Source organism: Physcomitrium patens, chromosome 20 (assembly GCF_059467195.1).
Source record: "Physcomitrium patens ecotype Gransden chromosome 20, ASM5946719v1, whole genome shotgun sequence".
NCBI lineage: Eukaryota > Viridiplantae > Streptophyta > Bryopsida > Funariales > Funariaceae > Physcomitrium > Physcomitrium patens.
Window position 1 is genome coordinate 6,239,438 of NC_143429.1, and position 25,266 is coordinate 6,264,703.

Consider the following 25,266-nt stretch of genomic DNA (forward strand, 5'->3'; position numbering starts at 1 on the left):
GGAGTCAATTTTGAAGCAGGGGAGGGGACAAGCGGGGGATGTGTGTGTGTCTTGAGTGGGAGAATGAGAGCGAGAGAAAGACGGAAAGAGAGAGAGAGTGGCGGTGAATGGGGTTAAGGACTCAAAAATAATAGTGACCCACAATGCGACTTATTTTTTCAATTTATTGATATTTTATTGTTTTTGAATACATATTTTTCTGTTTTTTAAGTGTTTTTAAAAGAGTTTTTTTTTTTTTTTTTTTTGTGAAGGGTTGGGAGGAGGAGGGGGGGGGAGGGGGGTGGGTTTTGGTCCCTTACTCACCTGGGCTTGCTGCTGTACAGAATTGGTGGTGCCTGCGAGGGAGGGAGGTTCTGGGGTGCTCTGGGTTAGCACGTGTGGAGCGTAGTGTTGAGTGTCAGGCAGCTTCCCTTGCTCAGTAGTACTTGCTTGCTTGCATACTAACTTACAGCTGCCTCACCCATGCCTCCCTGCTTCATCTCCCTCCTCCTGAGGCAGCTTGCAGGTTGGCAATGCACGCCCCCCGAGGTGCCGCAGAAGAAGCACGCTGTTTTAACCTTCGCAGGCTGCCTGGGGACAGAGAAGGTTACAGTAGTTGCTGAGAGGCGCCTGCTGCTGCCGGATGGGGGCGGGACGCGTGGTGCCGGAGAAGGAAACAAGCACAGAGACGTAACACCAGCAGGTGGGTTTCTTGTTGCATGCCATAACTCTAACCCATTCTCAGGATATTTATTTGTTTCCGTCTAGTTTTTTATTCTTCACTGCCGCATTGCCGTCTTGTCGGCGTTTGTAACTCCTTACAACAGTATGACTGTTGTCCAGTACTACACAGAGCGACGTAACCAGGCACACACAGAGCGTGAAAGAGAGCGATTGAAGATTATTTATTTATTTATTTTTGAAACATTAAGATTTCGTCTAGGATATGATAGCTCTATGGCCAGTTGCGGTACAGTCAAGGGTTGTGCTCTCTCAAGTCGGGACTATTTTTGAACAGATTTGCCTTTCGGGGTTCAACCATGATCAGACAGAATACCTAGTTGAAGGTGTTTGCTTGTTCTTGGATTGTCACCTTTGAGGGAATAAGTGACGTACCTTCCTCAGCGGTACTAGTCATAGCTATTCATTCCTTTACCGAGATACAAGTTTGAGGTGTGAGAAAAAGCAGGATCGGAGAAGAAGATAGAGTGGCGATTTTGGTTTTGAAGAGGTAGACGGTTTGAGTGTGACAGTTTCGGGTGAAGGATCAAGGGCCTAAGGAGCATTGTTCTTTTAAAGTTTGCTTGATGTGTATGTGGGTCATTTGCAAACTGTCTCTGTCTGCCTTTCTTGCAGGAAAATTCTCTCATATGGGCTAATGTTGGAACAGACATGCACATGCATTCATAATCGTACATGTGCTCTGATTTTTGAGGCAGAAAAGCGAGGAGGAGGACTAATCGGCCGGCCGCTTTCTAGAAGGTTGGTTGTGCTGCATTGTTCAGCATGGCATCTTATTGAGGATGAGAGCACGGTGGTATGCGAGGTGATGGCGCTTTTGCACCAATTAGGAAGGATTTTAGTGGGCTGATTAGGTTTGAATCCGTAGTGCTTTGGCGAGAACAAGAGGAATCCGAGGTGCGGTAACCGGAAGAGCTTGACGCGCTGGCGGGTTTAGGGGGATAGAATGGGGTGCTTATGGTCCAAGGACTTCGAGGCCTCTGCGTTGCCTCCAGTTATTTCAGAAGTAGAGCACGCGAATTCAGGTATTTTCCATCCAACTTTTTACTCTTATTGTTCTTGAACCCTCGTAATGTCTGTCACGTGATATCATCACATCTAGCAGTTTTATCAGCAAATATCACATGTTCTACTGATGAATATTCTGGATTAGCGCCTGGTTATTCGAGATGAATGAAATCTCATTTTTCAAAGCTCTTGTTGGCACCCCTCTTTCACGTGGTGTACATGCTGCTTAGTGAAGTGGACTCGCACGCTTAAGAAGTCGCAATGCGATAGTATGATACATGCATTATATTGTTGACATTTGACAAAGTTTCACTAGATGAAATATTTGCTTGATTATTTATTCATAGAAGATCTTTAAAATTCAAAATTTAAAACTCAAAAGTTCAAATACATCATACGAAGGGAAAAAATGTCAGCATAAGTTGAATTCAAGGTGTAGCAAGCTAAAAACTAAATTTTGCCCGGAGACTTGAGATCTGACATACTCATGGCACTGTAGGTGCTGAGAATGGACGACGGGTTGAGCCGGAAGCAGTTCCAGCGTTTAGAGAATTCTCTTTGGAGTCATTGAGAGTGGCCACAAATTCCTTTAGCAGTGATCAGATAGTTTCAGAAAGTGGAGAGAAAGCACCCAATTTTGTGTACAAAGGCAGGTTGGATCAGAACCATTGGATTGCCATCAAACGCTTTCCCAAGGCAGCCTGGCCCGATGCCAAGGGTTTCATGGTATAGTCTTTCTCCTTGACAATCACAATGAATTTAGTTGTTGCTTCTGAGATTTTTTATCGGTGCGATTGTTCTAGCCTGTGTTGGATTGCTTTACCGTTAATGGAACACATGGTTAAGCTCTCATCTTTTAGCAAGCCTTTCACACTATTGTAGATAATGAGAAGTATTTTAGATACCTGCATGCACAAACCCCCTTACATTGTGTAGTTTTTGAAGGTTTTGTGGATTGCCATCTCCTTCGGTGTTGCCATGTATGAATTCTTGTAGATGTGGATTATTTGTTTGAATCATGCGGAAGGAGGGTTTACAGGATGAGGCATGGAAGGTGGGTCAAGTCCGACACCAGAGACTGGTGAATTTGATTGGATACTGCTGTGAAGGTGATGAGCGTTTGCTTGTTGCGGAGTATATGCCGAATGACACTCTTGCGAAACATTTGTTTCACTGTAAGTGTCATATTTGTCGTGTGGAAGCCTTCATTACAGAGGCAATTCATTTTCTTCGAGAGGTGGTTTGTAACCTAACTTTTCTGTGAGAAATGTGTTGCGCAAACCTTCACAGGTCATTTAATCTGGTATGAGGTGCTTTCAGTCTTTTCTGTCGGACTTTGAAGTTTTTTGGTTTAACGTGTTCACCTTCTGCAAATATACTGAAGACTTGGATTGTCAACAATTACAGATGAAAAGCAGCCTATGCAATGGGCAATGCGGTTGCGAGTTGCTTTGTATATTGCACAGGCTTTAGATCACTGTGCCAACAGCAATCTACGTTTGTATCATGACCTTAATGCCTACCGGGTTCTATTTGATCAGGTATTTTCCAATTCAGGCTCAACAATGACCTAAATCATGTCATCTATATCACTATCAGCAATCCGTTTGTATTACGGAGTTCAGAGAATATATTCATTTAGTAAATCTTCTTTCGATTCGTGTGGGTTTCCTTTGGAAATAGTTCTACTTAGTACGTGGATTTCAACTGCAGTTAATAGAATGCTCAGTATATTAACGATTCTCTACGATTTTGTAGGACGGAGACCCACGTCTCTCCTGTTTTGGGCTCATGAAGAACAGCAGAGATGGAAAAAGCTACAGCACCAATTTGGCTTACACTCCTCCTGAGTACTTGAGAACAGGTTAACAACTTTTTGGGCATCTTCTGGGAAGAGCTTGTGAGGGAATGGTGGGTTAGCTATATTTTTGTCTTCGTAAGATCGATGTTCACTGCCTAAGTCAATCGGTCGAGGAACCCTGGAACTCCCGTGATTCTGTTTGGTCAGTGACGGTCATTTTTCGATATTTTGCAGGAAGGGTAACTCCTGAAAGTGTCATTTACAGCTACGGAACTGTTTTACTAGATTTGTTGAGTGGGAAGCACATACCTCCCAGCCATGTAAGAAAACTCCAACTTACTTTCTTATCTGCTGGGTTTTTAGTACTTAATGAATTAAGCATAGATATTGAAACCTGGACATACTATTCCACGTAAGAATTTTCTTACTCTTGCTGAAATGATTTTCTTACTTTCAGCCGATTTGCAAAAGTGAGTGTGTAAACTGGTTATTATCGTGTAATGCAGGCATTGGACTTGATTCGTGTCAAGAACATGTTGCTGCTCATGGACTCATCTTTTGAAGGACAATTCTCAAATGATGATGGCACAGAGTTGGTCAGACTCGCATCTCGATGTTTGCAGTTCGAGCCGCGAGAGCGCCCGAATGCAAAGATGCTTGTCAGTGCACTAACTCCTCTGCAGCGTCGAACAGAGGTAAGCTCACTACTGGTCTCATTGCACTCTGACCTTGGACCTCTGAGTAATTTATTTTTGAACTGGAATTTAGGTGTTTTCTGCTTTGAACGAATTTATGGAAACTACTGATGTACCCTATGCAGCAAATCCCCTCGTACACGCTGATGGGGATCCAAAGAGGAGTTCATCAGCCTTCTCCGCCCCTCCCGCTGTCACCCTTGGGCGAGGCGATATCTCGAAATGATCTCACAGCGGTGCATGAAATTCTCGTGAAAACTGGCTACAAGGACGATGAAGGCGCCGAGAATGAGGTTCTTCAGTTCAATTATTTTGGTGCAATTGCATACTATCCTTGAAGACATCTTCTCGAGTAGAAACACTCACGTAGTTCATTCGAAGTCCATATCATTGCTTATCCTCTGTAGTTGTGAGAAAGAAACTGATATCCTCCTGTTGTGTATGCTGTGCAATTCATGTTGCAGCTCTCTTTCCAGGTGTGGACAAAGCAGATGCAAGACATGCTGAATTCCAGGAAGAAGGGCGACATGGCATTCCGTGACAAGGATTTCAAGACGGCTATCGATTGTTACACGCAGGTACGTTCTTTCTGGAATTCTCTAGAATATAGAACCTAGATCAACTTGTCCAGAACTAATCTATTCATTGTCGTTGGTGGTCTTTCTGTCATGGTTTTGGTGATGATTTGGGGTTGTTTCAGTTTGTAGATGTAGGCACCATGACTTCGCCAACAGTGTTCGCTCGTCGAAGCTTAGCTTACTTGCTGAGCGAACAAGCTGAAGCAGCCTTACGTGATGCTATGCAAGCCCAGTATGTACATCCTGAATGGCCAACCGCGTTTTACATGCAAGCGGCAGCCCTCGGCAAGCTCGGAATGGAGACTGATGCTAGTGACATGCTTAAAGAAGGCACTGCGCTTGACTTGAAGAAACAGAACAATTACTCTCGTTGAAGCGGCGAATCTTTTAATTCCCTCCTCATTGAAGCTTTTCTCATTCCTGATGCCATTAAGCATGTTCGGCGATTGTGATTGATTTTACCGCAACGAGGAGGGACCTGCGATTACGCTTTGCACTCAGAAGCATGAGTAGATTTCTAAGTAGAATCAGGGTGCCAAAATTAGCCTTCCATTTTGGTTGAGAGGCACAAGTAGTGTAAATCAATCATCGCAGCTAAGGACATGGGGGACGTTGAGGTGTAAATTTAATTGGGATGCTAGTTAATGATTCGCTCTGTCCTCTTCATGCCTCTTCATCCCGAATAAGCTCTTCTTGTGTCAATGCAGCACACGGTTCTCTTTTTCGTTGTTTCAAGGACCATGGAGGTTGTGGGCTTGCATGCACCTTCGGCTGATACTTAGCTCGTTCATTGGAACTGTCTGAGTTTGTTGGGTTCTGCCGAATAGTATGCCATTTGCACATATCATCTTGTGCTAGTTGTGTTGCAGCGAAAACAGTCAAAAGCTTGATCCCGTAAACACCCACAGGGACTCTAAACAACCCATCTAGCCCACAATCCTCAAACCAAAGCATTCTAACTAATTCTCTCTACTTCCACATAAACAAGCGATCTAGTCGAGTCCAAGTTGAAATTACAGTAATCTACAAATTACAGTAACTTTATCCACCATAACCCCAAGGTCATCAAAATCAACCAGAACACCCGCGCGCAGTGAAACTGAATGGAAATAAGTTAGGTCTCAACAGTAAGGGTGTAAAAGCTCCTGAATGGCTCCGTTTGGGGGCTTGGAAGTAGCGCCGCTGCGACTCACTCGGTACCCGACAACAAAATAGCCAAAATACATGACAAACTCTTTAGGGATTCTGAAAGAAAACTAGAAAAATGGTTATTGATACCAGAGGCGAGTCTCGAAGTATGGAAAGGAGATATCGGGGAGCCATGTGGCCAGTTTTCGAGCACAAAAAAGTATAATACTGATAAGCTGCGATGGTGTAGGAATCTGGTCCACGTAGATTTGGGAGGGTGAGAGCCAATGCAGAGGCAGGAAGGGGGTGTGGACTTTGGATGGAAAAGATGAGTGGAAGGGCTAAGGAAAAAGATTGGAGTAAGCAGTTGAGGTGTGGCCATGGCGCAAACCCGGATTCTAATCACACCATGGCGCTCTCTGCGGCTGCACAGCTTGCCAATTTTGTCCCCAACTCCGTGTTGCAGAGCATCAGCAATTCTCGTCACTTGAGCGGCTCACCCTCATGGGCTCACATACTCGTCAGACGCTTCACGCACATGTCCTTGGAAGGTATGCTATTCAGATTTATGCCATCGTTTTGTTTTGAATGGCAATCAGAGTGGTCATCTCTTGATCATAGTTGGAATGTGGATGAGGAGAGTGGATCGAATTGCGTGAAGGGTACTCTCTCTCTCTCTCTCTCTCTCTCTCTCTCGCTCGCTCTCTCTCTTATGGGTTCTCAGTTGGGTTTCGAATTCGGCTTAGGAAGTCATGTGAAGAGGAGGCATCGGTGATTAGCGTTTTGCGGAGGTGGGATTTCTAACAGCCACCAACGGGGCATAAAATTTTCTCTGCTTTCTGTCAATGGTTTGAAATACCTAAGAGCTGTTTCGTTGGCGTCGGCGTATTGCCGTGGAGATGCAGATAAAGTGTAGAAATAAGCTCGATTGGAATGAATCTGGACCTGAATTTTAAATTCGAGTTGGGATTTGATAACTTAAAGTGAACCTCGAAAACTAGCTTCTATACCCGCTTTTTTCTTCTTTCTTTCGCTTCCTTCTCTGGGGATGTTTCTGATTTTGAACGAGGGTTATTTGATGACTTAAAAGCACGTACAAGAAGCTATAGCAGTTGGGGATTTTTCTAAGGGGTGATAATTGCACATGCAAAGTCATCTGCTAAGTAGTGCCCAGTTCTATCCCCGTTAGATTCTCAGTACATCTGCTCATGTTCTGTTTGAGCGAATCCGGTAGGTGAGGCAAAATGGGGGCTACATCCCATATGGACACAGGATCTGTGAGTTTTAGAGTACGAATCTCTAGGGCTCTCTCCTTTAAGCTTCCATTTGCTTTCGTGATGTAAGATGAGGTTTTGCTGTCTTTCCAATGTGCAATTCACGTTTCCAAAATCATTGACATATTCACTTCTTTTGGTAACGACAATATGCGAAGAGGGTGGAGATCAAATGGAGCCTGGTGTTTAGCTTCAGACACTAGGGCATATTTCTTTGTTCGATCACACGATGTCAGATTGGAACACTCATAGGAGATTCGGTCATGGTTGTCCTCCGCTTTCTTGAACGAATTTCATAGTTTTCAATGGGATTTTTCTTTTGAGAAACCCCGTCCTTCTAAACAATGCGCACGCTTGCCAAATTTCTTTGTTACTGATTCAGTATCTCGAAAATTTCTGTAAATCCCATCACGAATTTTTGAAATTTGAAACTTGAATCTGCAGATAATTCAGATGGTTATCACCAATACTTTGTCGTTAGCACTAGAGTACATTGTAAATGCTGTCTGGCTAATGCAGGTTTCCAAGAAAAGTCCAGAAAAGGATACCAACATGGTCCTCTTCTCGGCAGTTCGTCAAGGAGGTTGAGCAATGTCACAGTTGCCGCTGAGCGGTCCCCGATTAATGGTTTTCACGAATCACCGAGGCCGATTGGTACGAGGTATTCTTGCACAGCCTTGCCAGTTTGAGGAGTTTTATGTTACTCATTGAAGGATTTATTTTAAGCATGTTCTGATTTAAGCCCTAGTCATTTGTCCTGATGCACATAGTTCTGTCAATCATTTTGTCTACCATTGAAATACCCAGCGAACATGTTGTCATCTTCATGAAGAAGAGCCGGGATTCATAGCTTGTTAATGTTGTCTGAGTGGTGGGCACATAGATGGGCCACGCAGGAAGGTTGTGGAGCATGTTGTTTTGCTTCAGATGGAGGAGGACATGACCGATGAACAGGAGAAGGACATGTTGGACCATCTTTACTCTCTTCAATACCACTATAGAGGCATATTGGCTGTTTCTCTAGGTGCGCCTGTGTGCCTGTTGTTGCATTTGAACATCAAGCTAATCTTTATCAACAAACTTCTTATTATAGGAACTCTGAAAGTTTTGTTTGTATCTTTCAGGTCGGGTTGTTGAAAGGATGCCAGAAGGAGTAACCCACGCTTTCTTTCAACGTTTCCCATCTTTCGAAGCGCTGGAGCAGTATATGGACCACCCAGCTCGTCTCCAAGTGGCTGAGAAGTACATCAATCCGTATTGCAAGGTAGAATTCCTTCGCCATTTCTCTTGGGCCAGGCTCGTTTTATCTGAAGTTAAATCAACAACCTTCTAATTTGATTAGACTTGCAGGGACGCATAGTGGCAGACTTTGAAGCAGAGGTTGAAGATGATCTCGAACCACTCTTCAGGCGAGGTGAGGTAAGTTGCATTCTGACTCCTCTGCCCGAATATTCGCTTGAACGCCCTACAACTATGAGGACTGATCTTGTATGTTGCGAAGTATGAGGTTGATTGAAGTATAGTGCGTGAACTTCTGAGCCATTTCTCAAGCTTGACTACGAAGTTTTTTATACGGTGCTGCAAAATTCTACGGTTTAGTTTTAAGGGGGCTTGATTTTTCGCCAGCAGTTTATTACAAATTTTCCCCTCAGGATAGTCTGGTCAGTTTCTCCGCCCGTCTTAGTGATCATTTAGTTTCTTAGAATCTTCTCCCAAGTGTTCATTTAGATTGAGTGGAGAATCACAGGATGAAGTTGGTCTGGCAGAGGTTTCAACAAGGAATAGAGCATGTGGTTTTGATAAAAGTAAGAGAAGGAGCAATACTTGACGGAACTGAAGGGATGATTGAGGCTTTCAATGCACTGCCACAACAAATCGGTCCATCAGTCATCGTTCAACTAACCGCAGGTTAGATCGATGCATGGAAATCGTCTTTTTAATCATTTTGCTCTTTTATCATTTGGTAATTTAAGGAGTTGGTTGGGTCTCTTACCTCTTTTTTTAGATTAAAATTCTTTTGTCTAATTGCGCTCTTGATGCACTTAGTATGTTTGTGTCTCGAGCTTGTATCCAAGCAAGGCCTTAGTTACAAATTCCGATGTCTTTGAGTCAGGTACCAACCTATCTGATCGCAATAAAGGTTACACACACGGAGTTCTTGTGCGGGTACCATCAGGTCAGCGTTACGAACTTTTTAGTTTCATGTTGTGTCTGGGCGCATTTCTCTCTCACGTCAACGTTTATGTGAAGAATTCAAGTGGTATCACTGTCAAAAGTAAAGAAAGTCTTTTGATCTTTTAGTTGTAATCCACTCTAATTGTAATGTGATTAAAGCTTTGAGATAGCGCGTATTCCACGATTATTTTATTAACGTCATCCACTGAACTGCAGAAGAGGCCTTGACCACATTCAGCAAACATCCTGCTTATGTCAGAGTAAGTGAAGAGTGTGGAGTCAACCTTTCAGTGACGTCTTCTGTATTGTTTTATGCACAGGATAACAAGGTTTTGCTTTACAAGCTTCAGCATTGGAATCACGATATGTGCATTGACTTCGACTGTTTCAACGGTTGACGCAGGTTTTTACTGAGAAAGTTCTTCCTATCAGTTCAGGGCTATTATCAGCAGATTTTTTGGTAGATCCTGTGACCAAATCATCCCCCCTTTGAACGTGAGATTTTGGAGTTAACATCATCTTTCATATGTGAAGCACAACCTCAGTTTCCTGTCAGCTTTCCGTGATATGGTAATCTTTGTTCCTGGAAGTTCCTAATGAAGCTTATCAAGTAGTGCAGAAAGCTTGTATTGAGTTGTAGAAATGCGTCTATCCATTCATCTCCTGTCACTTCACGAAGGGCAATAACCTCTGTTGGGAAGCTCTTCAGTGGCCATTGTACCCAATTCCTTCGAAGATGTGAAGAAATATTCCCATCGTGTCTCACTTCCTGTTTAGTCATCCAGGCGTTGCGTGCATCTGCTTTATTTGCAACCTGAATGCAAAAAAAATTATCGCAAATCAACAGGGAAGTTAAAATGTGTTTCCATGTTCGGATTCATGTGGACTTTGTAAAGATATTTCATTCATTCGGTGTTCTTCAGAATAGCAGTCAATCCAGGGACAAGTTATTTCATTCTCTTTTTCTGTTCATTGTTTGGGCATATTGATGATTATGTTTTAATGCATGACAAATATTCTAGTCTACAAGTTCTCAAGGTCTGCCATACAGACAACATCAACAACACTGCACACTGCAAATTGGGCAAAATACTCATTAAAACATAGTTTATTATTGATGAATGACCAACCTTATGATTAACTTGGTATTCGTTAGGTGACTTGTATATAGATTTGGGGTTTTATTCCATCTCACGGACACACTGAATTGGTTTAAGTATTACACTTGCTTTGAAAGACAATTGGATCAGAACGTATTGAAGCACTTCTATGAAGGCAATATATATATATATATATATTTATATTTATATATTTGATTAGTTCAAATCCCACATATGATTTTTGACTGACATAAAATTAAAAATTAAAACCCGACAGATTCTATCCAAGACATCCTCATCCTTCCGATCAAACCCGACCGGAATCGACGGCCGCCAATAAACCATATCTCCCGGGAAGTGACGAGGCAGCGCCTAATCCTGCCAACTGTCATCCAACTGTACAACCAACCCTATCTCGCCACGCGTACGAGTCCGCTGCCACCTGGACGACTAGATTGTTTAGATTGTCGACCAAATTTCGGCGTCAGGGATCGGACGACGCAAGAGAGGCCACGTGGATCCCAAGAATCCAAAGGGTGAGATTCGACGCGCGTCAGGGTGGTAATAAGTAAGCCCCACCTTTAACTAACTCATCAGTCTCCGCAATTTGTTACCGAATTTTAAGCTTTTTGTTTGCATTCTGGCTCATCTCGTCGGGTCATCCCTTTTTGCAGGTGCTGACTGATCAGAGTTTCCTGTGTGTTTTTTTCACGAGTTTTTCCATTTAGTATGTCGGTTTTTGGGTCAGAATCAGATGCATGGGAAAGTGTGTATTTGTGTGTGTGTGTGTTTTTGTTTTTATAAACGATGTTTGAGATGTTAAAGGTGCGTGTGGACATATAGTGTGCATAGTTGGCGCTGATTTTGTGACGGAGTTTCTGACGAAATCCTATTTTGGGTGGGTGGGTGAGTTGCAGAAGATCCCCAGGTTGTTAGAATTCCGGGTGTTGAATGGCGAGGACGAAGAAGACTGCAGGAGGTCGCAAGCAGAAGCATGCTACAACTGGGGTGGCCAAGAATAAGGTGAGCCCTGCAGTGAAGTTCACTGACATGAGGGCGAATGCGGGACAGAAGTTGAGCATCGCGGGTGCCAAAATGTCCGAGAAGATGACGCACTTCCGTGCGAATGTCATGCTCAAGCTGTACCGGTTGCAGCACCCGACTCACCCTGTCAAAAGAGTGGCTGCCAAAGAGAGCATCCTGAATATGAAGGCGGCTGCTACAGGTCAGTTTGCAACACCCTCGATGCTGTTGGATCCAGTTTGTGTGCTCGTTCCGTTCCAGGTTGTTAGCTTCCTTTTGAATATGTCTCTGCGCAGGGCGTCGTGGTTTCAAGTTTCTAGACATGATTTGATAGATCTTTCGCTAGGTTTGTTGATGGCTCTCCATCTCCTTTTTAGGACATGTCAGGGATGCAGATTGTTGATTTGTGAGCGCTTTGTGTGATTATGCAGAGAGGAGAAGGCAAAAAGTGGCCAGAGCTATTGACGTTGCCGCTAGAAAGCGTGCGCAAGCACGTGAACGACGCGCTGTTGCTATGGCTCGGCATACATAGAAGTTGAATGTATTTGCTTCATCTGCATAGTGTAACCATTTGTATATAGACAGAGTCTTGTGGGGTGAATTGGAGGTTTCATGAGGTTAGGATTTTCAATAAGCAGAGAAACTCTATCGGGTTTTACTTGTAGAACGAGGATTGTAATATTATCTCAAAGTGCAAATTGTTTTAACGTCTGGAATCTACTTCACGTCGGCCTCCAGAACATGTTGCTGGTCATACCCAGTCTCAGTTTTTGGCTACTCTCCAAGTTGAACTACTAAACAAGAAATTCTGCATGAGTTGTATTTATCAGGCCGTCTGCAAATTAGCTAATATCTACAATGACGTTTTAGTCCAGAAGAGTTGTCACAAGCTGCTAGACACATATGAGCAGTAACACATGAATCAATAACCCCCCTCGTTGGTTTATGCCCGCCGATGTCGATAATCTGTCTTTTACCATCAGTTCCAAAACCAGTACCAATCAGTACCTTTTCCGTCGGCGTGTCTTTTTTCGAGTCATGATCCTGAATTCCCTCCCTCGTCCGTCTGACGCGTTGCGAGGTCTCTCTAACAAGTGCATCAATTTCATGTCCAATCTCCTTGGAGACAACTTCCTCTTTTTTGCCACCATTCCTTCCAGACCTGCTAGCGAGATAAGTTGGTCCGTACTGGACCTAAAAGAAGCTGGCCCCTGTGAAGCAACTTCTATGGGGGTCTTCCATTCTGATGGACCTCCTGCCTCCTCCGAAATTTTGGATTGCTTACTCTTCTCTAGGCTTGTATCAGGCTTGCCAGTGAACTCTGAAGATCTTACTTCTGCTTCTGTCGCTAATTCAGTATGATTGGGCTCTTCTTGGGAATTTTTTGGTGAGGTGGGACTCATGCGATTCTTGTACTCCCGAACTCGTCTTTTAATCTCTTTGTCAAGATCTTCGCAATCGCGCATACGGTGTCCATGCTGTCTGCACCAGTTGCATGGCGGTAAGCAGTACTGTATTCGGGAACTAGAGCGAGGATCCAATTTCCTTGATGTTATTTTCCTGGCTGGTATAATGTTCTTCTTTTCTTTCTTAAGTATTGTTATCGGCTGCAATTCTCCGCTCTGCACCTCAACCAGCTGCTGTGAGATCTGTTTCAAAGAGTGGAGCAGTTGCTGGCTGTCGACATTTTGGACCGCTGCGTCAAAGTTTTCAGAAAGTGAGTTGATCGTTTCCTCAAATCCATGCAATCTGCGTTCAATCGCTTCTCCAATGCCCACAAGCTGTTGAAATATATCTTGGACGACACGGTAACTCTCTTCCACCAGCGGTCCCTCCATCCGGATATCTGCCAGCTTGTTCTTGAGCAGCAGCAACCTTGCTTCGTTTTTTGATTGGTACAATGCTCTGAGACACTCCCAGAATGTCTTTGATCCGTCGATACCTGCAACAGAATGCAGCATTTCATGCTTCACTAGAAGCCTTCATACTCCAACCATTCGAAGCAAAAGATAGAAAGAAAAATAAAAAAAGGAAAAGCAGACCTACTTAAGTTGTTCGTAGTCAGAAAGTTGCACCAGATAAAGCACCTAATTCGTAACCTACCGAGAAATTGGGCTGTAACCTAATATGCAACACTCTAGGATCCGTGAATAATGATTTCGGCATTGAAATTTCTTTAAGGAGCTTCCCGCGGAAACCTCACAACCAACTCAGTGCTACGAACTGTAAGAATCTTTCAACTAGTCTTGGGTCCCTGAGTGGCAATTGATGTCACACCATTACCGGGTGTTCCACTGGAGTAATTTATTCCGAAAAGACACCGGCTCACCGCCAGCGGTTGCTCGATGGAGTTCCGTGCCGATCTCGGAAGGGAGCTCGTATCTTTCATGGGTCTCTTGCTCTTCACTGACCGAATAGCAGCATGCTTACTACGAACTGAACAAATTTTGATCCATTTCTTGATCTTTCGGAGCTCGCAGAATCCATGGTTGGTCGGAGAACGTACAGCTACACGGGTGTCATTGGAGCAGAGATCCCTCGGTAGAACTCGTGGAGAAACCTCCTTAGCATCCTTAGAAATTATCAGTGCGTTTCCAGTAACTTCTCCAGACTCTATACTCGGAGTCTCAGTTAATTCTAGAATTCCTGTGTTTTCAACACCTTCTGCAGCGACTTCTGAACTTAGTTCCGGCACAGTGAGACCACTGTCAAGATTTAGACGCTTGGTCTTAGGAGGGGATGACTCCCGACTCGCAAGCAGCCTCTTCGTTTGGCGAATGTATATTTGACGAGGATCTTCGCCTTTTCCAGAACGAACCCATCTGCACAAAAATATTGGCATTTTCTTCAGCGGTAGAGTAAAATATGTTTGATACTTGAGCAATCTTGAGCATAACATTTCCTTCAGATTCAAACATTACTCTTTATCAGACTTACATTTCCCAGAGTCGTTTTGCCTTAGCGGCAAAAAAGTTTATTTCTTGAACACACTAAGCTTCCCAGGCAACCACATAATTCATGATCAGTTACTAAATTTTTCTACTAATTGAGCAACAGCCCGCAATCACGCGTTAACATTAACAGTATACAAAAGCAAAATAGATTTTCTATCATGTTTAGTTTTCTTGTATATCCTCATAGATTATCACACAATAGAACTCTAATATTACCTCTGACCACGGCTGAACCTCTAGGTCGAGTTCAAGGTATCGCCAGCAGACGAAGTTTTTAGATTTTAAATTATGCTCGACCTGCCAGTCACATTTCCTTATTCAAAAAAGGTGAATCAGATAAGAGAGGAGTTAGTCAAACAAAGGGGCTCCCTGGTCCGATCTGGATGAAAACAAACTTGGCACCTGCCATTTACAAACATGTGGAACAAGACTTAAAGAACCAAGAGATTCTTTGCTAGTAGTCAATTGTCCTTAATTCTCCAGTAAAATCAACTCAAAAATGGGGAGAACTACACACCGGAAGGCCAAGTCGAATCTTCTCCACCACATGGCCCTGCTCCTCGTACGCGGTTTTGTAGTTGTTAACAACACCGGCCATGCTGGAGCGATTGAACAATCATTTGAAATCAGGCACGCTAAAAAGATTTGTAACTCTTTAGTCTCTTTGATTTGATATGTGACTGTGTTTCAGAGCTTAGAATTCTCATGAATTTCGGATTACCCGTGTAGCAATCGAAGCTTTTGAAAACTAGAGTTGATCATCTGTGCATTCACCTGTTGAATTCCAGGTCTATACTCCCGAATTCAGGCCAGCGGCTTATACCAAATGCACCGTATTTGCTAAAATATTGCACCAGCAACACTATGTGTTGATATACCTGCTCCAGGTCCAATATGTTTGAATTAACTTAACTGTACCATTCTTCGATGGATTTGAGCTCATAGAGCACAATCAGATGGTCACAACCACAAGCTCACGAGTATCGTAAATTTTGGAATTCCCTACCCAGCTGCATCTGACAATTTGATGTCTATTCTGTTCTAATAAGCATTTGACGAAGGACTAGGCACCCTGGTGGATACCTCTCATTCTATGATCGAGTGGAATCATGCAGTCTTTCAATTACGGCTGCATAACCCATACTCAACTGAGAGAGACTACCTGACCATCCAACACGGTCTGGAAGCTCAAGGGAAAACGCTCCACATCGGGCAGGCCAGCCTACAACAGAGAAGTTTCATGGAAGACGTCATAACCATATATCAGGCATTTGAGGCAGTTATTTAATAGACATTGAAATAACAAGACACAAAAGACAATGGTGCGAGTCACTTAGAGGGATATTGTGCTCTCATGTCTCAAGGAAAAGAAGCGTACCGTCAGGAAAAGTGCAACAAATACAGCTTCCACGCACTTGATGGGCTGTGGTGCATTGACAATCTGCTTCCCAAAAGGTTAGTTTTGGGAAAACGTTGTATTCGAACCAGACTAAAGGTTCTTGAATAAACGTAGACATGTCACGAGAAAGAACAGGTTGAGGCAGTTTTTCAGGAAGCTCCTCATACTGCTTCATGTCGATGCAGAAAACGGGAAAAGAAATCTAAATATCCGTGAAATTGAGTGGTCTAAGCAGCATAATGATCTAATTAACATACAGTTTCCAAGGCTAGAGTTCAGTGATAGGTACCGTTTTCGCTGTCTCCGTTATCTGTAGAAGAGGTCGTTGCTTCTGTGAATTAAAGTTCGTTTGAAGCTTGAGCCAGTATTCGAAAGACGCAAGGTACTGCGCAAAATTTGCAGCATCAGCCGATCGCAACGGCATGCAAGCTTCAAGGTCATGAGCTTCGCCAAAATGTTTCATTCCTTGGATAAATAGGCATCAAGGTTTATTTTTGCAAGGATATGGCGCATCGGAAAATCAAAGTGGCCAAAAGATAGATTGATCACCTGCTTCACAGCCTTCAGACGTGGTTTCGTCTTAAGCCTATTGAATATTACAGGCAATCTTGGTCGAGTGGATGGTGGTTTGGCCACTGAAACTTGGGCTTCTGGCTCCTCCGATGCTGTCACTGTTTCATGTATGCCCACTTCATCTACAAGGAGAGGAAACGCCTCCTTCAACATTGTGCAATGCAAACGAAGCTCTCGGCTTACAAGGTAATGGTAGTCAATGCAGGGGTTTTGCACCAATCATCATCCACTTCGGAATACCAACAAAACATCGCAGATTACTCAATGACGACATGAATACGAACACTCAACCCCCTACCAGCTTGAAATCGTGCATGAAACCTCGACGTAGCACTGCACAGATTATGCCATCCATGTAAACCCTAAACAGTGAAGGAATCAACGGATTCACACGGCTCCCTACCATCTCAAGAATCACCACCTCGGTAGCAAAGCAAATGCATGGATCTGACAAAGGGTGAATCTGACTTCTCCTTCATCGACCTATGTGTAGACTAGGTCCCTGCCAAGTTTTTTATGCTAAAGAAGGAAGCAATATACCCCCCTGCCTCTTCATAACTTCATTCAAGAGACTCATACACACTACACGGGTGTAACAAGTTCAAAGTTAGTGACCTAACTACCCCGCTTGTGCAAAATCATGCCATGTCTACTTCCCTCAACAGAAGTCTTGTTCCTCCTTGTTATCGTCAGGAGTTGTACGCTTAACCACGCTTCGACGTTGTGATACGAATAGGGAGAACAAAAGGGGCGTTACCACCCGCGTCGGAATTTCACATTGACATTTAACAATCTCATTAAACAAGACAAATTCCATTGAAGGCAGAGCAAGCATTCTGGATGCAGGAGAATTGCGAATTGACGATGAGTCGCCGAAAAATGTTTGCACTAAGTGCGGCAATTTGGAAATCCTCTCATGACTCCGAAGAGCGAGAGAAACACTACCGGCCAAGTGGAGCTTATCACACCATGCTAGTTGCATTGCAAGTAGCTGATTTCAAAGCAGAACGGAAGCAATGCAACTAGTTTACTACATCTTGCAATTAGCTATCCAATGTTTCATTTTAAAAAATAACCACAAAATCATTAAAGAACTCGTACAACGTGGTACTGTAACATATGCAATCCAAAAGAGGTCATGTGTTTCTTTCTATATTTTAAAATTTCACCACTATTTTTTGTATCTAAAACCTTGATCTTGCATTCACATTGTATTTTTGTAAGTGCCTTAAACTCCTTAAAATACTCTTTTTTAGCTTTGAAGGTGAAGATCTAGAATAATAAAAATCTTACAATCAAATTGATCACTCCTTTAATTTAATTTGCAACAATATTATACAAAAAAAAAAACAAAAACAAAAACAAACATTCAAGATTAATAAATAGAATTTTAAAAGTAACAAAGGTAATTTAAAATCTTTCTATCAATTCATAAATAAAGGAGTAAAGACATCTACAAAGCAATGTTAGAAAACTAAAGATCAAAATTAGTATCTATATATGTTAATAAAAAAATATTAGCTCCTATAAATCCTAATATTAGCAAAAATTAAAGAAGATATATTTCATACAAGTGTAACAACAATAATATGAATTCAAGTTACTTGAATTTACAACAAAGTATTTGTGGATCCATAGTTTATTGAAAAATTATAATAAGAAGGATTCAAGAAGTAAGATTCATTAAATTTGCACATAAGAGAAGTGCAAAGATAAATGCTTTTTACTTTTCCAACTTATTACTCATAGGTATTAAATACTTCATAAGATTTCTTTCAATTTTTCCTCTTGTGATTTCATCTATTACATTTATCATTTGGCATAGGATCCTACCTACAATAATATGATTCTATCATATCACAATAAGATCCTCTACTATTATACTAAGATCTTATTCTATACTTTAAATCTATCTACTTTATTTTTTTTAATCTTTGTCTTTTATCACAAGCAAGTTACTATAGTAAAGGCTATTTTCTTCTAATTACTTCAATACATTGCACATTATGATTTGAAGCCTGACAATATTTTACTAAATGTTGTTGAAAAGAAAATCATGAATAAGACTATTAGACATGTTATTGTAAAAGTGATTGATTTTGAAATATCTAAGAATGAAGTTAGTAGAAATCCAAAATCAACAAAAATTAATTATTATATGGTAGTATACCTTACATGGATTATAAGATAATAAAAAATAAACTATTAAATAATAAAAATAGATAGAATAAGTAAGTCAATAATAACAAAGCGACATTGAATTATGTGAAGTACATATATAATGCCTCATGCTTTCTTAAGTGTGTTCAAAGTAGTGGTGATTATTACAAAATATCTTACCACATTTTAGAATAATTTAAAATTCAAATAAAGTCAAAGAACTTAAAAGAAGCTTAAAAAATGTTGAAATCATTCTTATCCAAGAATAAAGTAATATTTATCTTTGATAATATGAAGAACCAAAAGAAAATCAAACAATTATATATATATAGATGATTTTTTTTTTTATATAAGTGGTAATAAAATTATTATTACAACACAAGATTGAAAAATTATAGAATATTATATTCTTAAAATATGTAAAGTAGATTTTATAAAATAAAGCAACTTTGACTTACATTTTAGGATTTTGACTTTTTTATAGAATTTTTTTAATACCTTCTATAAAGCTTCGAGGAAGCTTTTCTAGAAGGTATTATGAAACTAATTTACTTTTATTTACTTTTACTTACTTCTAAGTAATCACATATGTATTTATTAGAATGAATATGTATATCCGTGACATTACCCTCCTTTCTAAGGACAAGTTCCACAAGGAGTAATTATCATGTATTAATGAAATCCAAGATGCGGCAAATTGTATTTGTCACATACTCTGATCTTTGTTTTCTTCAAAGATAGTTGATAGGTCCTCTCAGCCATCGATAGTGTTCTATACCAGGGCAAGAAGACCACCTTATTGTTTAATTGTTGTTGAGGCTTTTGTAACTTCTTTCAAATAAAACATTTAAAATATCTTTTGAAATTATTTTCATCTCTAATAAGATTACCAAACATCGAGAGTCTCTTCTAAAGTTGTGATATCAAACACATTATATCTTGCCATCTATTTGAAAAAAGACATGTCATTCATAAGGATTTTCATCTTAATTATGTCATCTTAAAGGTTATGACAATCACAATGTCTTGTGTGATAAGTTAGCAAGTGAAAGCTTTTGAGTTGAATCTATTGATTGTTAGTTTTTCATCTCTCTAGCATCAAAAATATATAGAAATTACAAAGAATGATAGAAGGTAGAATGTTATTTTCTTTAGATCTTATTTCTTTTATAGCAAAGATTTGATATTCTTTATCTTAGTTTGGATAGATGTTATTAATGAAAAGCCTCAATTCTCTTTCTTGCATTTACAAGATTCATTTTTGGCTCCCTTGTGCATTCATTAATATCATATCCGCACTAATAAACAAGATATTCCAATATGTTTTTGGTGCCACCTTGAATTTAAGTCTTCTTCCACCTCAAATTCTTCATTATTATCCACTTCTACAGGAAGAAGTGGTATTTGTCTTTTGTTGAAGATATACACTATCTTATATGGCTCAAAACGAGATATGTGAAATATGGGATAGATCTTCATAGACTTTGGTAGATGTAATTGATAAGCAACAAGATTGACTTATTAACAAATAGGAAAAGATCCAAGCCTATAATTATCCAATTTGTTACAAGGATGAGTAATCTTGATATTGCGACAAAGTAACCATACCTTATCACCTACATTGAATTGCGGTTGTTCGTTGTGATAGGCATCTATATTAATCTTTGTTGTTCTTGAGCTTTCTTTAATTGTACCTTTATTGTTGCATGTAGCTTTCACAAACAATTTGCCAAATCTTTTGCTATAGGATTATCAACTTTTAAAAAGTTAAAAGTATCAAATCATGGATAATAACCATAATTAGCAAAGAAAGGTGTTTATAGAATAGAAGAGTGTATCAAATTATTGTATGAAAACTTTGCCAATAGTAAAAGAGTTGTTTAATCATCTTAATGATAATTGATGGTATACCTAAAGTACTGCTCCAAAATTTGATTCACCCATTTCGTTTGCCCATCAATTTGAGAATAAAAAGCCAAAGAGAGCTTTATATCTATTTTTAAAATCTTAAAAAAGATTTTCTAAAATCTTAGTATAAATTGAGTCCTCCTATCTAATATAATATCTTTAAAAAATTTGTAATAGCAATAGATGTTAAAAAAAAACTTAGCCATTTTTTCACCTATGATAATTTTTGTACATAGTACAAAATATGACATCTTGATAAAATAATCAACTACCATGAATATAAAATCATACAAACCTGAAAGTGGAAGATTTGTGATAAAATCCATAGAAATAAAAGACCATGGTTGTTCTAGAATACGTAATGGCAAAAGAAGTCTATAAGGTCCATGACGAGGAGTTTTGAATCTTGAACAAATATCACATGATTGTACAAAGTCTTTGGCTGCTTTTTACATTTGAGGCCACCAAAATTTTTTTGATATTAGCTTTGAAGTCTTATTGTATCCAAAATATCTAACTGTGAGAAAGGCGTCAACAGTTTGAAGAATATGTAATTGTATCCCATCTTTTGGAATGTATAATTGTCTCTCAAAATAAAGTAGATTATTTTTGAATTTGAATTTAGAAGTATCATGAGTCTTAAAAGAATTATTCTTGATATCATGGATAAGAGGATCAAAGGACATACTTGATTGAATTTACTCGATAAAGGTTGAATCAACAATCAATGTTGATTTTATTGCTCAAAGATAAAAATGCTCATGCTTCAAGAGAATTATTTTTTTTTGATTAAAAGATGAATCTTCTTCTTTTAGTGCAAGATAAAAACGTCTAAAAAAGGTATTTGATATATATATATATATATTTTTTTTATCAATAAGTAATTTTGAAATCAAATCTTGATAAAGGCATGCTCCAACAAGTTTGATGACAATTCAAAACACGAGCCAACTTGAAATATTTGAGGTTCTTCTGATTTGTATATACGATGACTACATTCAAGGTGCCTTCTAAAAAATGATGCCATTCTTGAAATGAATCCATGATTGTAAAAAGCTCTTTGTTGTAGATCTCATAATTAATCTTGATTGTTGAAATTTTTCCGGAATAAAAAGCTACTAGATGCAATTTATCATCTGCTTCCATTTGTGATAATACTCTACCTAAGGCAAATTCTGATGCATTTGTTTCTATAAAAAAATACCTAAAAAATGTCAACATGATACAAGATTGGTACAAAAATAAATTCCTTTTTTAAAGTATCAAACGATGCTTTGGCTTCTTTATTCCACTTAAGTTTGTTTTTACAAGTCAAACATATAAGTAGAGTTGCAACTTGAAAAAAATTCTTGATGAAGATCCAATAGTAATTGTCAAAGCCCAAAAAAAATTGTACATTTCTTACTATTCTTGGAGCCTTTCAATTTATAATAGTCTATACCTTCTTTGGATCTATCATTAGTTCTTTGTTGGAAATAATGTATCCTAAAAAGTCAACTTGAGTAGTATAGAATACACACTTTTTTAATTTGGCACATAATATTGTATCTTTAAGTTTTTGTAATATACAACAAATATAAACTTCATGTTCTTTTATATTTATAGAGTAGATTAAGATGTTTTCAAAATAAAAAAATGACAAAATCATTAAGAAACTTACAAAAACATCATTCATTAGATGTTGAAAAAGTAGCTAGTATAATTGTGAGTCCAAAAGGCATGACATTATATTCAAAATGTCCATACTTGGTTCGCAACGTAGTTTTCCATTCACCTCTTTTTTTGATGCGTACCAAATTATATACTCCTTCTAGATCTATTTTTGTATAAATCTTTACTTAATCTAGTTGATCAAGAATGCTTAAAACCAAAGGTAGATGATACCTATTTTTAATAGTGATCTAGTTGAATCCTCAATAGTCCAAAAACATCCATAGAAATTCATCTTTTTTCTTCATAAATAAAATAAGAGCTTTGGCTTGAGATTTAGAATGACAAATGAAAATTTTGGCCAAGTTCTCATCAATATACTCATTCAAAGCAAGCATCTCATTTTGTGATAGGCTATAGATTGGTCTAAATGGTGGTTGAGCTCCTTCGTAAAGATCGATGGAACAATTATAAAGATAATGCTTTGAAAGAATATCTATATTCTTATTTTTAAAAATATCTTAGAAATATTGATAGTAGCTAGAAATATTACTTGATGCCTTCTCACTATTAAAAATAGGCATGGCATATATAGCAAACGATAACTCTTTTTTTGCAATATGCATAAAAGCTCTTGCACCTATTAGTAAGGATTTGGATGTATTAAACTTATATATTTCTACTTGATTAACAAGATTTTAGATTAAATTATCAAAAAAATTAAGATTATAAAAAATCAAATCTATTTGAAGATTGTACTTTTCTAATCAAGATAATTCTAAAATAATCGGATTGGATGGAGATCTTATTATATTAAATATTACTATGCTATTATGATCTTTAATTGCTACATCCAAAGAAACAGTCTCATGCGTAATATCTCTAGAAGATAGCAAATGACCATCTATGACTTCTAAATATATAATTTTAATTTTTTTGATTAACAATAACTCTTTTTTTTTGACAAAATCTTCATCTATAAAATAAGTTGAGGTTGTTGAATCTAACAAAGCTAAAACTTTGTGATTTTTTGATCCTAAATAAATTTCTATTGTAAAATAAGATGAAGGGTGTGAAAAAAGAATAGAACCTTTACTAGGATTTACGTAAGATTTGAGCCACATGGTCTCTATTATAGTTGGAGAAATTTATTTTTTGACACATCATCCTCTTTGACAACCATGCTTCTCATTTTGTGGTTATATTGTTTTTTTGGACAATGTTGAGTACTGTATTTAGTTTCTTCACAATATAAGCATAAGTCCTCTTGACGTCATCAAGTCTTTTCCTGCTCTATGAGGGATTTAAAATATACCATATCAATTTGCATTAATTTTGGCCTTGATGAATGATTTTTTGAAAACTTACAACTTGCCGTTATTATTTGATTTGTTCTTCTTCAGCCAAATCTTTGTTCTTGATGTCTTTTAAATAATCAATCATTGTATATAATGGCTTGAGCAATAAATTATTCTAAAGATTCTAACTTTGGCATTGTTAGTATCAAATCTTTGATATTATTCTTCAATCCATATCAAAATTGATTGATAAGAGCTTTGTCAATCCAGTCCATGTTGTAAGTGAGGTTTTGGAATTTAATAGTATATATGGTGGATGATTACAAGCCTTGCTATAAAGATAAGCATTTGATCTTTGCTACTCTTTCTTGATCACTTTTTCTGAGTGTGGCCATAAACACTTCTAAGAATGAATTTAAATCATATAGGAATTGTATTAAAGGTGAAAATCAAGAGAAAGCACTTTTTGATAGAAGTGTGCCTATAAATTTGACTTGAATAAATCCATTGGGATAGTGGAAGGGATGCAATCTTAGATAGAGCTTGATTTGTTGTAAAAAATCTCAAAATTTTGTTCTTGTTCCATCAAAATTCTCAGGCATACTAATCCTTATTCCTATCATATTTGTAGAAAAAAAACTCCTTGGATTTGGTTATAAGGTCAATCTTCTTGCTTGCTTCAACTATAAATTTTTTTGACATAGACTTTGAACTTCTTCCATAGGCATAGGAAGAATATCTCCATGATTCACGTTGAAAATATATGAGATTTTTACTCTTAGAATGTTGGTAAGCTCATGAAGATCTATAATAGTTGCAAATTTATTTTCTTAACTATTAAGAATAGTATCTATAATTTTTCCTTCTATAGACAACTCAAAAAAATTCAAGATGTTAAATTAGAAGAAGATATTTCATAACCTTTAATATCAAATGAAATTTTTTATAAAGAAGGATAATCCACTTTCTTTAAGGAAAATATCAATGTTAAAAAATAAGATTTTCTATTTAAAAGTGGATAATTTATAACCTTCAAAATATAATAATAGAAGTAGGATAATCCACCCACTTTTAAAATAAGACAAAAATAATAACTTAGCACTGTTATTAAACTATTAGAGACATAAATCTCAAAGAAAGAAATTCTTCAATACACTCTTTTGTCATTAAAAAGAATTAGAAGTCACTCAAAGATGATATAATATTGAACTAGAATGGCTATTGCCAAAAATAAGAAGACTAGAAAGTCTTGAAATAAGACTAAGGACTAAAAAGAAGGCTTTACTCTTGCCTCCAAATGTACTCTTAACTAAGAGCTACATAGCAATGTCCTATAGGACCTCCAAAATATGTTGACTTTGCAAGACATGTATCTTAACTTATAAAACAAGTTTTCTATATGTATGCTACATAGTTAACTTATTATACAAGCTACCAATACGTGGTTAACTTATTGACCAAATTTCTAACCTATCAATCAATTACAAACATATGTAAAGTCAAATTAACATCTATGAAGCTTCTAAGAAACTTCTTTAGAATTTTTTATGAAATTAATCTATTTTTATCAACTTTTATTTACTTCTATCTAATCATATATATATTTATTAGAATATCTATATATATATATATATACATATATATATATATATTCATGATACTATAGATAAGTTTAAATTTAAAATATAAAATTCATAAATTGTCATATGATAACATGACTATTAGATAAAAGAAAAAAAAAATTATATTATAAAAGAAATTAAATGTAATAATTCAAAAAATTATCTTAAAAGTATAGATAATAGATAAAGAGGTAATAAAA

General features: G+C 38.3%; 4 protein-coding genes across 12 annotated transcripts; 3 read left to right on the forward strand and 1 right to left on the reverse strand.

Moving 5' to 3' along the window:
• Positions 1–132: 132 nt before the first annotated feature.
• Positions 133–5,524, forward strand: LOC112273665 (serine/threonine-protein kinase BSK1). 3 transcript variants are annotated; one of them, XM_024502692.3, is made up of 11 exons: positions 133–682; positions 1,419–1,745; positions 2,228–2,454; positions 2,768–2,903; positions 3,136–3,269; positions 3,487–3,592; positions 3,764–3,849; positions 4,036–4,224; positions 4,350–4,517; positions 4,689–4,802; positions 4,925–5,524. In XM_024502692.3, exons 2-11 carry the CDS (start codon positions 1,667–1,669, stop codon positions 5,174–5,176), a joined length of 1,491 nt encoding a protein of 496 aa, XP_024358460.1. In that variant the 5' UTR covers positions 133–682; positions 1,419–1,666; the 3' UTR covers positions 5,177–5,524. The 3 variants fall into 3 exon arrangements, with proteins under 3 accessions (XP_024358460.1, XP_090101292.1, XP_090101291.1); XM_090245166.1 differs by having other exon boundaries at positions 303–682; positions 1,424–1,745; XM_090245165.1 differs by lacking the exon at positions 133–682 and adding an exon at positions 715–1,210.
• Positions 5,525–6,295: 771 nt separating this feature from the next.
• LOC112273666 (uncharacterized) lies at positions 6,296–10,144 on the forward strand. 3 transcript variants are annotated; one of them, XM_024502697.3, is made up of 9 exons: positions 6,296–6,481; positions 7,724–7,865; positions 8,101–8,228; positions 8,329–8,468; positions 8,555–8,623; positions 8,971–9,112; positions 9,318–9,380; positions 9,596–9,639; positions 9,783–10,144. In XM_024502697.3, exons 1-9 carry the CDS (start codon positions 6,340–6,342, stop codon positions 9,870–9,872), a joined length of 960 nt encoding a protein of 319 aa, XP_024358465.1. In that variant the 5' UTR covers positions 6,296–6,339; the 3' UTR covers positions 9,873–10,144. The 3 variants fall into 3 exon arrangements, with proteins under 3 accessions (XP_024358465.1, XP_024358464.1, XP_024358466.2); XM_024502696.3 differs by having other exon boundaries at positions 7,724–7,858; positions 8,088–8,228; XM_024502698.3 differs by lacking the exon at positions 9,596–9,639 and having other exon boundaries at positions 7,724–7,858; positions 8,088–8,228; positions 9,700–10,144.
• Positions 10,145–11,083: 939 nt separating this feature from the next.
• LOC112273667 (uncharacterized) lies at positions 11,084–12,209 on the forward strand. Of its 2 annotated transcripts, none has more exons than XM_024502699.3 (3): positions 11,084–11,153; positions 11,397–11,704; positions 11,934–12,209. In XM_024502699.3, the coding sequence occupies exons 2-3, from the start codon at positions 11,431–11,433 to the stop codon at positions 12,032–12,034; spliced, it is 375 nt and encodes a 124-aa protein (XP_024358467.1). In that variant the 5' UTR covers positions 11,084–11,153; positions 11,397–11,430; the 3' UTR covers positions 12,035–12,209. The 2 variants fall into 2 exon arrangements, with proteins under 2 accessions (XP_024358467.1, XP_024358468.1); XM_024502700.3 differs by having other exon boundaries at positions 11,400–11,704.
• LOC112273664 (uncharacterized) lies at positions 12,156–17,566 on the reverse strand. Of its 4 annotated transcripts, none has more exons than XM_090245161.1 (11): positions 17,374–17,553; positions 16,405–16,550; positions 16,145–16,240; positions 15,835–15,897; positions 15,619–15,678; positions 15,231–15,334; positions 14,974–15,055; positions 14,673–14,753; positions 14,440–14,492; positions 13,780–14,324; positions 12,156–13,444 (listed from the first exon to the last, which is right to left on the reverse strand). In XM_090245161.1, the coding sequence occupies exons 1-11, from the start codon at positions 17,408–17,410 to the stop codon at positions 12,504–12,506; spliced, it is 2,208 nt and encodes a 735-aa protein (XP_090101287.1). In that variant the 5' UTR covers positions 17,411–17,553; the 3' UTR covers positions 12,156–12,503. The 4 variants fall into 4 exon arrangements, with proteins under 4 accessions (XP_090101287.1, XP_090101288.1, XP_090101289.1 ...); XM_090245162.1 differs by having other exon boundaries at positions 13,786–14,324; positions 17,374–17,551; XM_090245163.1 differs by lacking the exon at positions 17,374–17,553 and adding an exon at positions 17,049–17,367.
• Between the last annotated feature and the right edge of the window lie 7,700 nt (positions 17,567–25,266).

Coding starts and splice junctions, on each gene's coding strand:
- LOC112273667 (XM_024502699.3), top strand. CDS start 11,431: ATGGCGAGGACGAAGAAGACTGCAGGAGGTCGCAAGCAGAAGCATGCT. Junction 11,705..11,933: donor TATGAAGGCGGCTGCTACAG/GTCAGTTTGCAA, acceptor GTGATTATGCAG/AGAGGAGAAGGCAAAAAGTG.
- LOC112273664 (XM_090245161.1), bottom strand. CDS start 17,410: ATGCAACTAGCATGGTGTGATAAGCTCCACTTGGCCG. Junction 15,898..16,144: donor TAACGGAGACAGCGAAAACG/GTACCTATCACT, acceptor TTTGGGAAGCAG/ATTGTCAATGCACCACAGCC. Junction 15,056..15,230: donor ATAGACCTGGAATTCAACAG/GTGAATGCACAG, acceptor CAATCGCTCCAG/CATGGCCGGTGTTGTTAACA.
- LOC112273666 (XM_024502696.3), top strand. CDS start 6,340: ATGGCGCTCTCTGCGGCTGCACAGCTTGCCAATTTTGTCCCCAACTCC. Junction 7,859..8,087: donor CGAATCACCGAGGCCGATTG/GTACGAGGTATT, acceptor GTGGGCACATAG/ATGGGCCACGCAGGAAGGTT. Junction 8,229..8,328: donor CATATTGGCTGTTTCTCTAG/GTGCGCCTGTGT, acceptor TGTATCTTTCAG/GTCGGGTTGTTGAAAGGATG.
- LOC112273665 (XM_024502692.3), top strand. CDS start 1,667: ATGGGGTGCTTATGGTCCAAGGACTTCGAGGCCTCTGCGTTGCCTCCA. Junction 2,455..2,767: donor CCGATGCCAAGGGTTTCATG/GTATAGTCTTTC, acceptor GAGGGTTTACAG/GATGAGGCATGGAAGGTGGG. Junction 4,518..4,688: donor ATGAAGGCGCCGAGAATGAG/GTTCTTCAGTTC, acceptor TTCATGTTGCAG/CTCTCTTTCCAGGTGTGGAC.